Source organism: Helicoverpa zea, chromosome 2 (genome assembly GCF_022581195.2).
Source record: "Helicoverpa zea isolate HzStark_Cry1AcR chromosome 2, ilHelZeax1.1, whole genome shotgun sequence".
NCBI classification, from domain to species: Eukaryota; Metazoa; Arthropoda; class Insecta; order Lepidoptera; family Noctuidae; genus Helicoverpa; species Helicoverpa zea.
In genome coordinates this window covers 6,284,293-6,298,541 of record NC_061453.1, presented here as the reverse complement: position 1 = coordinate 6,298,541, position 14,249 = coordinate 6,284,293, and the positions used below count along the sequence as shown (strand labels likewise).

Below are 14,249 nucleotides of genomic sequence, written 5' to 3'. Positions count from 1 at the left end.
TACGAGTACAAATATTGTGTTGTGAGACAAGAATTATTACTTCAGACACGCATATCTTCTGCCAGTCAACAGCTTTATCGTTAAAGCATACGAGTCTCTTCATTAGAACCGATATAATTTTATTTCCATTCATTTTTATTCGAGTATACATTGCAATTGCCATGCGAATAAAATCCATAAGGAAAAGAAAAGTAGTCCAACAGTTTTGAAAAACATTAATTTCGCGAAATTACCACCCGGAACACTTACACATGCGTGAAAGTACATATATACAAAAATTTCACACGCATTCGAAAACAGATGGCCCAGTTGGTGAAGATAATTGGGTCAGGCGAGCAACCTGTCGGCTTGCTCACACGCATTGTCTCGCGTCTCGGTGCGCTGGCGCAGTACCGTTAGCGCTCGGTCAAGTTCGGCCGATTGTGACGTGACTGCTACTTGTGACATACGGATTTATAATGTCCGATCCGGAACGCCCCCGAACTCATTGTAAACAATCATCAGATAAACTGTTTTTTTGCGGCTTATATTCTATCCGAAGATGCTATGATATCTGATTACAAATCATTTCTACGGCTTGACAAATCGACATTTACAGTTTCTTAAAACACCAAAAAAATCATAAGAAAAGATCAATTTGTGTTTTACCCGAATAGCTTTTTTTCGGATTCTCGTTACAAGATGAGATCTGGTGCATTAGCCTATGCGGACCGTTAGAGAATAAAATTCATAATAATAAGCGGAGATTGCAAGATATGCACTTATTATTTACGTGAGCTTATCTGATGCTGAAAGTAGGCGGGTAGGCACGTGCGCCTCTGACCCCGCCGCCGAACATCAAAAGATCTTAATGCTAGACTTGTGTGGCACTGGCTTTTATTCGTGCCGTACAAAGATTGGATAACGCATGACCTCTGCGCGGACAACATACTAGATGATGCTGCTAAAAGTTCTACTTGAAAAACATATCTATTGAACTGGAGACAAGGTAGGCAGTCAAATGACAAACTACGATGTAGTTACAGGATGATTAAAACTTTAGTTAGGTGATATCTGAGAATAGTGAGTTATCCCGGTCAACAAAGCATATCATCATCTTGAAATCACAACGACAGTCAAAAGAGCTTTATTATCGTAGGCCACGTTCAATTTCCCGTTAGTAATAAAAACTAGAACCTAGTGAATTAGCACCGGATGGTAAATCTTGTTCGTATTTTTTTCTATTATTGAATTAACACTAATTAGTATTGTCTTGTACATCTGTCTGTGAATAGCTCACGAGGTCAGTAGGTGAGGAAATTTGACTATTTCTGATTGTAATGTGGTATAATCATGCTATATAGTTAAGTAACCGTTTATTTATGAGTTCGTCTATACATATGCGCCATGACTCAGTACTTACTAAGCTTCTGATTGTTCTGTACAGCCACTTACCAAGATGTGATGAGCACGCTCGCCTATTAAGAACATGATTTGACAAAAACACGGCATTGGGTCAAACGGAGCTTTCTTTTTAATTTTGTCATTATGATCCTCATAAATATTGATTACAAACTACTGATTGAGGTCCTTTTTATTGATTCTACAATTTAAAGAATGTCTCAATTCCAGTTTAATCGTCTTCGTTATAAAAGTTCTGATCACGTTTTAGTAAAGAAAATCTATCTACTCACACACTAAAGTGATCCTAAGAATCGTAATTTCTGCCAATTACAAATAGATTACACATTTTCTGATAACCACTTAAACATGCATACAGTGCTTCAATCGTGAGAATGGCTTCAATGTCGTAATGACTTTACATTGATCTATAAATGTAGATTCAGTGTTAATAAGTGCAGAAATAACAGGAAATATAAACTGTAATTTCTTTGTATAAGGCATCAATGAGAATGATTGTATGCTTTCGTATTAAAGATTGGAGACTACTGATCCATTGAGTGCCCGCGGTGTGGGAACACAATGCTATTGTGTGTTTAATGAAAAATCCTTCCAGACGAACCACGGTTCATTACTTTATAATTAGGGTGCCTCAACAAAAACTTAGATTCTTGAACCTTCTTGTTCAAATCAATCTACAATAGTAATACGAATGAAACTGTGAAATTGCAAGGACGAAGTTTCTTGTGACACTCGAGTATGAGGAAAATGTAATGCGCATTACATGAAGCGCCCCTAGCGAGATAACTTGTATCAAGAATATGTACAAGCTTTAACTCGTTGAAAAGATATAAAACCCAGAGATAATTTATAGCTTTTGATAAATAATCCCTTTTATTGTTAAAGGTATTAAATTAAGTTTTATTAAACTTTGTAATAAAATTACAATCAAGCAAGAATGTGAATACATAAAAACATTACTTTGTATGGACCCTGTTAGCGAAATATGAAATGATGAAAATCAAGACGAGACAACTCGTCTATAACGTGTAATTCTCCGAACAGGTGCACGGTTCACGTAATTTTTCATACATCCAAGAACAGCTTAGGAGCTCATTATCCGTTTAATTATAGAAATATTTCAGCTCATAAACCCACAAGGCTGTTACGTGCAATTAAGAGTACTGTTTGATCATCTGTCGCGCTAAACATCGGACAGATTACAGCGGGTTATTGTTTTAAGTGTTTCTAGTTAACGTTGCGAAGCTTAAGCAATGATAGAAATGTTAGAAGTACGTGAGGATTGTGGAGTCGAGTTCACCGTTAAATTGGGCAATTTGTGAGCGCACAGCACGGTGGCTGCGCCCGCGCCGAGCCGGCGGGCGGGGCACGCTCGCGGCGCTCGTGATATAACTGTTACGCTCATTATGTGACATATGGATCACGTGATCGCGTCACCTGTGCGTAATAATTGTTTATAGTGCACTCTTAACGGAACCCATGTTGTCTCATGCATGATCTTCGTAAACTGAGTGCACTCTAGTGTTACGGGGCTAAGCGCGTTTCAATGGTAACTGTTCATGTTAAGTGTTGTCGTGGGTACTGCTTTTATTGCTTCCAATACGACAGTTTCTTTTAATTGGAACAGCTCAGAACAGCTTTACACAAAGCGGCATGACAAAACAGCTCAATCAAAATTAACATTCATCAATAATATAGATAAATGTCTTTATAACTATTTAAGTTGAATATAAATGCGTAAATATACGTCTTTAGAAAATAATATTCAGATCGATACACACATGAATTAGGACTGGCCAATAAAAATATCCAAACAAATTAGTTACATATTTTACGACCACCAAATCTAACACTTTTACGTTCATCGACCGTTATACCACTATTCATTACCACGCTGACTAACCACAGCGATCTATATGAAAAAACCGGCCAAGTGCGAGTCGGACTCGTGCACGAAGGGTTCCGTAAATTACAGTTAAATCAACCTATCTCAAAAACTATAAGAGATACTTTGATCAAACCAAAAATCGTTGAAAGAGTTAATTAGCATGCATCACCTCTATTTTTTTTAGAATTTTATACCCCGTAGTTATAAAAATAGAGGGGGGGGGGACATACTTTTTACGACTTTGAGAGCTGATATCTCAAAAACCGTTCACTTTAAGAAAAATGTTTTTTAGAAAACTTTATATCATTTTAAAAGACCTTTCCATTGATACCCCACACGGGTATGTACATCGAAAAAAAAAATTTCATCCCTCAGTTACATGTATGGGGGGCCCCACCCCCAATTCTTTTTTTTACTATTTAGTGTCATATTTTTGTAGCGGTTCATACAACACATATTCCCATCAAATTTCATCACTGTAGTACTTATAGTTTCCGAGTAAATCGGCTGTGACAGACGGACAGACGGACAGACGGACAGACGGACATGACGAAACTATAAGGGTTCCGTTTTTGCCATTTTGGCTACGGAACCCTAAAAAACGTTCGGCGCCGCACATTAGCGTATAAATAAACAAAGCCACGAAACTTCACACCTACACTGGTGAACTATTACAGTTTATTGTGTCGGGTGACCAAGATTGGAGCAATGTTCCGCTCTCGGAGCATCTCGGCTATACCATCGCGGGGTATAGGTGAACTAACTGTATCGCAGGCTCCTTCCGTTGTTTCACCATATAGGAACGCCATAAATGTCAGCCGGTACATTGTTTAACTTCTTTATGCAAGCGTAAGGACCTCTGACTGTCGTTATGCGATTTGAATAGGATATCAAAAGGAATGTTCGTTGTCCTTTTAGTATGGCTTTTCAGTGTAGCGAATTGCTTGGTACAGTTACAGTTTTGATCTCGTAATTCAGACCAATATTTTTTAAAATTACAAAATACAGTTTGACAATTGTCACATTAATTTTAGTGCTTCTGAAAAAGTAACAGTGTACCAGCTATGTCGCTGACCGTACTCTGAATTCTTTGAAATATTCGTCACGTTCAAAGTCCTGTTGTAATTAGTTTGTTACAGTACTGAAGCAGAATATTAGATTTAATTAATTCGAGCTGAAAATTTGCTTGAAATACAGTTGATTTAGTCCGCCAATAATGATTACGGATGAAAATACCTTTCTTTTTCGTATTTAATTCTGCATTATATCCTCAATAAAAATGATGATATTAAGTCCTTCCGACTCTTAATTGGAAGGTATTTACGATGATAATAAAACGTTTTTGGTTCGTGGATTTATATGGAATTTGAGACATCATAAATATAAAGTACCACCCTCCGTCATGTGAGTTAACGTAATAATGTCACATTAGTTTCATATTTAGCTTTAAAAAACCATCTGAAAGATTTGTGTAGCACGTTAATGCGTGGAGAGCAATGTGTGTAATACCCATAATGCGTGTAAACGCTAGTCGCGCCTGTCATCTGCGTGTGTTCGGAATGCGTGCACTTTGTTCTTTCACGCTCAGTGTATCAGGGGGACAAATTGTCTCAAATTGTCATTACCGCAATACCGTTGAATTGTTTGTGGTTCGTTAAAGTTTAGAAATCAGTACCGCGAAGTCACCTCTTCCGGTGAATTTTGAGAATCACTCCACATAATAGTTTCGACGTAAGAGTACTTACGAACAGACAAACGGTATCTGACTGCAATTACTTGTGCATATTGAACACTGAGACCCATTTACATACGTCTACTACTATTCTCATAGACACAGCATATATTTTAATAGTGATGAGTATCGTTTTTGGTCGTTCAAATATTTTGGTGCAATTTGTGCCATTCATTTATTGAAATGATTACAAATATGTGTGTTTTGAGGTTGCATGAATATTTAAATACAACATGGAACATAATTAACTTGACTAAATGCTTAATTAAGATATCTGATTAAAACTTTATCAGTACATTACATAACCTTAATTCAGTAACGAAGTTTTACACAAATGTGTCGAACGAGAAAACTTAATTAAAATAGCGGGACCTGTTGGAGTGCAATTTATATTATGAATTTTATGACAGTGCGCTGTGGATTTCCGTTGCTTGATTGCTTCACTTGCAAATAAAAAGTGAGAGAGAGATTTTAATTCGCAATTTAAATAATATTGAGCACGTTAACCGAGCAGAGACATTGTGGACTGATTGAAAGCCATTCGAATCATTGACGATGTATAAGAAATGATTTCAGCAGCGCTACAGAGTACTATACAACAATAGTTGTACTTTCTCGTTTACAAATGACCATTCATTGTACTTGATAAAAAGTCTAGTGAAAGCGATATTGCGATGCAAAAAAGTAAATGAAAATTCGTGTCACTGACTTTCCTATTAGCTTTCATGGGTCCATGCAGTGTCGATCTTGACCTGCATTTGGCGCATCGACTATCACAAAGGCTGCTAAACAATTGCACGCCATCGCGCGCCGGTGATACAATAGGCTCCGAACACAAACACACACCTACACGCCGCAGATACGTGAGTCAATGAACGCCGAAAACAACATTACTTCTAACTTTCATTTTTAATCAATAACATCGAATTACATCCTGCCCGCAATAAATTTCACTATAACAAGTCTATTCGTCGTGTGAAATGTAGGTGAAATATCAACAGTAATAGACCCGATACGCACAAAGCACGTATGTATTACAAATGATATGTCTGAAACGAATCATTCGGCACATTGAGTTGTTAAATTAGTAATTTATTGCTTATGTGAGCACAATTGCACTTCCTCAATAAATAATATTGGAATCACTGCCTACATCTGCCAATCATTGGTTTATTATTATAGTTCTAGTTTTGGCGGACTTTCGATTTTACCCACGTATTGTGTTGTTTTCACCGTGTATCTACTGGCACATTTGGAAAAAAAAATACATTCCGATAGCGATAATTTGTAATACCCCTTTCAAAGTTGCTACGAGACCGCGTAGCACATAAATATAAACTTCGTAGCAAAGAATAAGAATCTTTAGAAAGCCTCGCTCGAGGATACGAATCCGACATGCGAGGGCATTAAGGGAATTTTATGCCATAATGTATTAAGACACTAACGAGAAATTGTATAGGAATACAGTCACGGAGTTTCTGCCGCAATGCACATCGATATTTTAAATACGTAAATTGTAGCTAAAAAGGTCCATGCCAACTGTGTTTTTTTCTTAGGCGATTTATTTATTGGAGTTGTTATCAACTACAAGATATATTTTATTGAGATAACTACTAGATCGTTTGTTTTTCCAGCAATGGGGCAATTTTATGCATAGATTAGCTTATCATCGACCAGTTTTGGCGTGGTATAGAACATGTTTTTTAATGTCTTTTCGTCCAGACATTTGTTCAGTATGTTCGTGACTATACATTGCAGATTTGTGCGTTACTAAATCTGTTTATCTGTTCCAGGTGGTGCTATCAGCATGAAGGGTGACGGGCTGCGCTTGGCGCGGCTGGCGCTTCTGTTACTGCAGGCCACCTATGTTATCAGTGAGTACTCTCATAATATCACCAATCTCATAATATCGTCAATTTTTGTTGAAAATTTACCTACCACGGTTGTAAAGAATAAATCGTATGAGAACTTCTATTAAGGAAGCTAAGTGATTAGAGTTATTATGTTAAACTAATCTGTTTGTTTCAGGTCGAACCGCGTTCGAAAAGCTGACAGATGTGGACTTCGCGGGCACAGCGTACTACACGGTGCGCAACCTGTCCCTGTACGAGTGCCAGGGCTGGTGCCGCGAGGAGCCCGACTGCCAGGCCGCCTCCTTCAGGTAACTGTCCAATAACACCGCAACCTACACGATAATTACCCTCTGCAAATAATTACACACATATTTCTCAACCAACCTAATACGGACAAGATACGATTACCCATAAACGGACAGCTTATTAAAACCCAGCGGTACCACCTTTATCTACCGGTTAATTATTAATAACTCCCATATCAATCTACAAGATAATGTCAATAAAATCAATCCGTGCATTGATCTGACCCAGTAAAGAGAGTTTCGCATGTAACAACGTCAAAAGACATGACTCGTCAGTCTGACTGATCACGAAACAAATAAAAATCAATGTGTCCGTGTTATCTGAGATCTAGATGCTCCTAACCCAAATGGTCGAGATAAACATCTGATTGACGTGAAGATTCACTAATTCAGCGGCGGTCTGCGATAGGTACTGAGTCTAGGGAAGAGAAATCGGACCTAATCGTACCGTGTCGACCTCTGCGATCGCTTCATCGCACGCCGCATGTCAATGACTGTATTGAAAAGATAGGTACTCTAGCTGGGCAGAAAGTAATCCGACACTAGCTTAGCTTCTTTCAGACGCAGTTTGTATTTTATTGAACACGCGACCTAGTAGCTGTTCCGGGTGGGTAGTTTTGTAGGCACGGTTCTCGTATCTAACATCTGACATTTCTATCTCTGAGTTTTCCATCATGAATGCCAAAAATTGAAGGTAGGGTACGAGGTCGCACGACATTCATACAGTGGCTACGTGCATAATCAGAATGCTAAATCTGCGCGGTTACAGTTAAACTATAACTCCTGGATTCGTGAGGTCGGCGTCAGAGTTCACGTAATTTACATGATGTAGTGGGTTGGCGGGTAGTCGGGCGCATGCGCGGATGTGTGTTAGTCAGCCACACGTCCTGGGCCTGCGACACGCTGCCGACTAATAACAATGTGTCTCGGGCACAGCCACAAACCGTGTAAAAGCGGAAACCGACCTCGCCGCGTTCCAAATTGGATAACAGTAAAAGTGATCGCATACGTCTTCAATGGAGATTATAGCCAGCGCAACATTTTCAAGCACGCCCGATAGTTTTCATGACTATTGGCGGTTTTGAACACATTATTTTAATTTATTGTTATTGTCTGCCACGTTCTGATTCACACTATGTAGCCATAGTCTAGCATTCGATTTGGAACAGACACCATACATTTGTATGCATTTCATTCTCTCCCACAATGTATAGGCCGTGAGGCACTTATGGAACAATTTCTAGTCTGGTATGCGCATTACTCTAGTTCAAGAAACGACGATTCAATAGTTGACAGAGTGTATGAAAGTGTTGGAAGAATTGATTTATTGTGTATTTTTCTCGAAGCTCACGTCGCCGTCGCCGCAGTGTCGCGTCGCGTCGCACTCGCGTTCATTATCATAGCTGTTGGCGTGCACTGCAAAAACTCTAATTGAATTAAAGTGAATTGAACCGTGTAACAGTATTAAAACGCTAGTTAGATTCCTCGAAATCGATTTGAACGGGATCGATCGAAAATCAATTCGGTATTCAATTAAACGAGACGAAACTTTCCCGCGCTTCTAATTATCATTGTAAGCTGGTAATATGTTCGTATCTTGAATCGTCCAAAGAAATAGCGATCCAGCGATCTGACAAAAGAATGGGACGATGCGATTTAACAATCGGTAACTGTTCACGGCGTTGTTGGTGGTGCCACTGACTCGTCTCGCAAACGTTTTACGGTATTCGGGAGCACCGCTCGGTGAGATACCATTCCGTCTGTCCGAAACTGCAAACTAACTTGACATTAAAATTGATTCAATATCTGAAATCTTCGGATCACGACCTCCGGTATCTGATGTTGTCAAATCGGATAAAATCTTTACGAGCACGTCGTTGTTCATGAAATTGCAGATGTTCAATAGCAAATTAAACTTGGGTAGTACCTACTGTTATTTTAGGAGTAGCGGACCAAACATATTATGCTTTTTACAAACGAAAAGTAAAAGCAGATGATCAAATAATTTCTCCACATCGCAAGGTCACATTTGGTATTTAGGCCTCCAAAAACCATTACAACAAAATATGTGAATTGATAACCAACATTAAGTTAATTGAATCTATCAATTAGCTGGCGGCTGTGAAGATACAATCAAGAACGTACAACTACTTGATCATCAGTTGAACATGGTAGCATCGATAGATCTGCGATAAAATATAACGGCAATGAAAGATCATTACGGAGTTCAAACAGATTTGTCGAAAGCAGCGTGTTTACAAACAGCGCATTAGTCATACGAGGTAACTGGTCATTAATTTACCCATCAAAATGTTTGAAGGCCGCGAGCTGCTGCATTCGTTAATGAAATGCATAGATATGTATGATGGGATGGCTCACAGTTAGCGCTGACCGCGTCTGGTCGGACAGCGCGTGATTGATGCGCAGGGTGCGCGGGCGCCGGCTAACGGGCTCCACAGACCTGATGATCGGTCTGATCCAACCAATTTGTGCAATAAACGTAAATACTACTTGATACTAGTGCGCCCATAATAATCTCAACACCGTAATGATGTTAGGACGTTTGTAATCTCTATAAATACGATGTAATATGCGCAATTTGTAGTCGCTGCGGTTTGGATTATACGCCAATGTAATTGATAGTACAGTTTGTACCACCTTTGCTGTGCCGTACCTGTTTAATTTATTATTTTACATCGATATAAAGATGGGGAGATAATCGTGCGGTACTTCAACTTGCTCGATAGTGAACTTAGTATCGTTGTCCAATAACATATTTTGTAATTGAACATTTTGAGTCATAGTGTGATCAAAGATTAGATCAAATGTGTGATATATAAAGTTGTTTCATGTCGTCGCTTTGCAGACACGTTGTCAGTGCATTAGCTGATGTGACTCGGGTAATCGACCCGTCTCCATCGCTCGCGGCGGCTCTAGCTATCGATAAAACTAGTCAGTGCCGCACTAAAATTAAATAATCATTGTGACATGATGCACATTAGTCTTTGCTTTTAAAAATAGGGTTCACATCGCTCTGCCGTGCCTTAGCGTCTTGATTGACGTCCTTGTAAGCCCTTGGCACAAATGCATAACTCGTCATTACGTTAGGCAACGAACTAAGCGATGCAGTGCAGCGAAACTTGAACCTGTTTGTCGGTTGAACGTAATTGCTGGAAGGACGTTTAGAAAATATTCTCAAGGATATATTCAGTCACATTTCGCATTCGAATGTAAGCTTTTTTATGTACTAAACTGTAAATTAAATAATCTTATTAGGCCGCATATGAGGTTAATTGGGACCTTAATAATGTCGAGGAGATACCATCTGTTACTAATAGGCATGATGACAAATTTTTAAATTCCTTTGTATGATGTAGGTATACGTCTATTTTATATGAAAAATTATTAATTTTAAGAAAATGCGAAGATTTTTTATCAAATAATTGCATTTTTCTCTGTCCACTTTGAATCCGGCGCGAAAACGCTTGTCAGTGTCATGGTGTCACTTGTGACGTCACGACTGAAATTACAAGACGCAAGTGAACAACGCTCGTGCAATAATTAAGTTTTTTGTGTTATTAAATATGAATTCGAAAGGGCATAGGTGTTGTGGGGTCACTGGGGGACCAAGTAAGAACACATCCAAAACAACTCCTGATAAGTTATTTGTGTACGTTCCTCACAATACCTACAAAAATACGAAATAAGTGGCTTAAACTTGCAAGGCGAGATTCAAAAGCAATATTGCCCAGGGTACAAACTTTATTTTTGTGAAGATCACTTTGATGTAAGTTATTACGTAGTTCTCTAGATTCTAGCATAGTTTATAATGTAAATAACTATTTCGAGGTTAGGTTTCATCTCTCATTGTTTTTTAATTAAACTAGTATACTTACATGGAAGTTTTAACATTTCTAAATTCAGCTGAACAAAAATCTTTATTTGATGCCAAAAACTTTCCCAGCATTATGATATCAATTCTAGGCAAATTAGCGCTGTTTGCATTGATAAATCCGGGCTCCATAACTCGTGTTATAAACAACTAATTAATTAAAAACAAAGATCGCAGTGGAAGTTCACAATAACGAAATGTGACGTTCGCGCACTTTCGCGCGAGTTGTTTTGAGAAATGACGTCACGAGCTCTGATTGGTGTTCAAGATATCATGGCGGATTGCCTTATTTCGTAATTTTATTTTATAAAAATACATATTAATCACATTATTAATAAAGAAAACAATGCGCGTTTTATATTCCAAGCTTCAAGTTTAATTTAATAAATATATTATTTTAATGATTTTTGATTACTGTCATCATGCCTATTATGCGCTTTTGCAATCTTTAAATCAAGCCACCTACTTTCCCATAAGGCGGCATCTGCATATCTCATGTGATATCACTTGTAATTTTGCACGCAGCGAGGAAAGCGCTAGCGATACTTGCATACTAATGCACACGTAACAACACTAATTAAATTACTGCATCGTCTCCACCGGTGCAAATCATTTAGCCTCATTCTGCGTGCTATACTCGTGATTAATTATCAAACCTACGCACACACTTTAAATATTCACAGAGCCGACACACCTGCACTTATCTCTGATGAATTCTAAATCAGTCCACAACTCTGAAGGCCAGTCTATCTCCCGTTTAATTATTGCTTTAACAGCAAGCTCCGCGTCGAAGATTTATTACGCTGTTGTGAAACCGAAGTGAACTGCAATGTCATTAGTTTAAGGGCTCTATCGACGCATTAATCATAACGTTTTTTATACGAATTCTTTGTTTACAAGTAGGCGCTTATAAACAATAATTTATTAAGTAAAGCTTAGCAATTTGTCAGAGTCGAGCTTTCAAATGTTTATTATTACATTGTTTTGGCCTGTGGATAGAAAGATCAAGATAAACCAATGTATTTGGATAAGAATCTGACTGCGGTGCAAGCTCGTGTAGATGATCAATTCATTTGATTTTAATAGTTTTAATGACATACATACAATACTAAAGCGAAAGTTCAGTGTAGTCAATCGTGTGTGAAATTCGTGTACCCGTTGGTAGAACTCACACAATTTGAACATAGAGAAAACGGTGGTTTATAATGAGATTCGGATAACTTGATCATCAGATAGCCTTGCGAGATAGGCAGCTCTGGATAGCTGGGATTAATGTTTGAAGTAAGAGCTATTTTGTAACGGCTGATCATAGCGTGTAGGTCTGAGCATTAATAAGGCGAGCGATCTCGTAAAGTAGTTCAGTTTATTATAGCACGAAATATTGCGTGGAACGGTAAGTTCCGTTAGACTGCAGGGAAGTGTAACGTTGAGCGTTAGTGTCACTTTTATTGCGATGGTCTCACATAATAAACTAAATGCGCTGAGCATTAACACCCTTAGCTCGAGAATGCAGCGTGGGCTTTATCAATGCACACTTAACTTTCTAATGTCTCAGCTTGTGAATAACGACTCTAGATGGCATATTTTAGTGCTCGCCCATTATATTATACTAGGCTACAATTAACCATCTTAATTATTCAGCAGTAATGTTACTTAGAAATAAGGTCATGTGAAAATCTCTCTGAAAATTAAATATAATACTTCACAAAGTAATAGTTTCATGGCATTTTCTGAATCTCTCTCACGAGTTCCACATCTATATACAACACTTATTTTACCAAACCTATTTTTACCAATTCAAGTTAATTAAGAGGCACGTCGCCCACACGTTTGATAATCATTTATTTTAACACAACCTGTATCATAAATTCATATAAATTAATAGTAGGCAATAATCGTTTATCTGTTTGACTATATCTCACATATAGGTACCTACTATTAGTAATGTTTCGAAATCGGAATATCTTCGATTCGAGATGGTTTTTCTACAAACGGAAACGGAAATGTTCAGCACTCTAAATTCAACACGACAACTACATAAATTACGCCTGCGTTAATTATAGTGATTAAAAAATGGCTGATTAGACGCGAGATGCGATGCAGCTTCCATTCGCATCAGAACGAGGTTTTATTTCGATTAACGTAGTATATGTACTGTTTTATGTGGCACACCAATAAATTATAAACCCGTTTTATATACTGACTGAATTTATATTGCACAATATTGAAGTACTAGAGATTCTGCCACGCCCACATTGACAGTTTTCTATAAATAATTTTACCTATTATGTTTTCTTTAATGTATTACATACTTAAAGGAATATAGTGTCAATTATATGAAGTAATTGCTTTACCTTGTCATAAATATTTATATGACATTATAGAAATATTTTTTTGATTTTGTTTTGGTTTTAATGTTAGGTAACTTGTGTGTATAAATAAATTGGTAACTCATAATGCAGCTCCTACCATGACGTGAGAGCGATGTAGATAATATTGCAAAACCATTTCAACTCATTAAAGGGTTCCTCACATCTAATTTTAGAACAAAGCGGTCTGATGTCTGACGGACAGACTACGAGTATTTTTACTACAATACTTATGGATGTCATTACCCTGCGAAGGGTGTTATTAGTGTTTAAGTATCCTTTCTACTCGCACTCAAAATAAAATTAAAATAAACCTGACGATGTAGACTTCTTTTGTTTTTGTCGAGTACGCATCCCGATGAGATTAAACTGAGATGTTGCGATATCGCTCTTTTTGTAGACTGATAAAAAGGGACACTGGGATTTTTTAATTTATTTTGAGAACTAATGTAGAATATAATGAAGTTTTCTTTATTTTCAAAAACTTTGCGTAAATAATAATAATTACAGCAGAATGTTAATCAATTTTAAGTTATATACTTATACTATACTCGTTAATTTGAGACCTTTCTTCACCTAAATGTATGGTATTTGGATCCCGCAGTCCCGCTATGATGGCGTCGGGTGTGAGTACATTTAGCTCTCATGTGACCGTCCTGCCACTTCCTGGTGCAATGGTCTATCTAGACGTTCAACTAAAAAATCAATCCGCCTACGTGCCGCTCGACAATTGCCGCTTTTTATCATTCACACAAAAAAACCTTCAACTTGAAGTAATTAAAATAAAATGCTTCAATTACTGCAGAGCC

General features: G+C 37.8%; 1 protein-coding gene across 1 annotated transcript in view; it reads left to right on the top strand.

The window, feature by feature from the left end:
* Positions 1 to 14,249, top strand: part of LOC124640927 — a 48,959-nt gene that overhangs the window by 18,531 nt on the left and 16,179 nt on the right. The window contains exons 3-4 of the mRNA XM_047178893.1: positions 6,815 to 6,895; positions 7,050 to 7,182. Of these exons, the coding sequence (XP_047034849.1) occupies positions 6,829 to 6,895; positions 7,050 to 7,182 (200 nt within the window). The 5' untranslated portion in view covers positions 6,815 to 6,828. The remainder of the gene's footprint in view (positions 1 to 6,814; positions 6,896 to 7,049; positions 7,183 to 14,249) is intronic.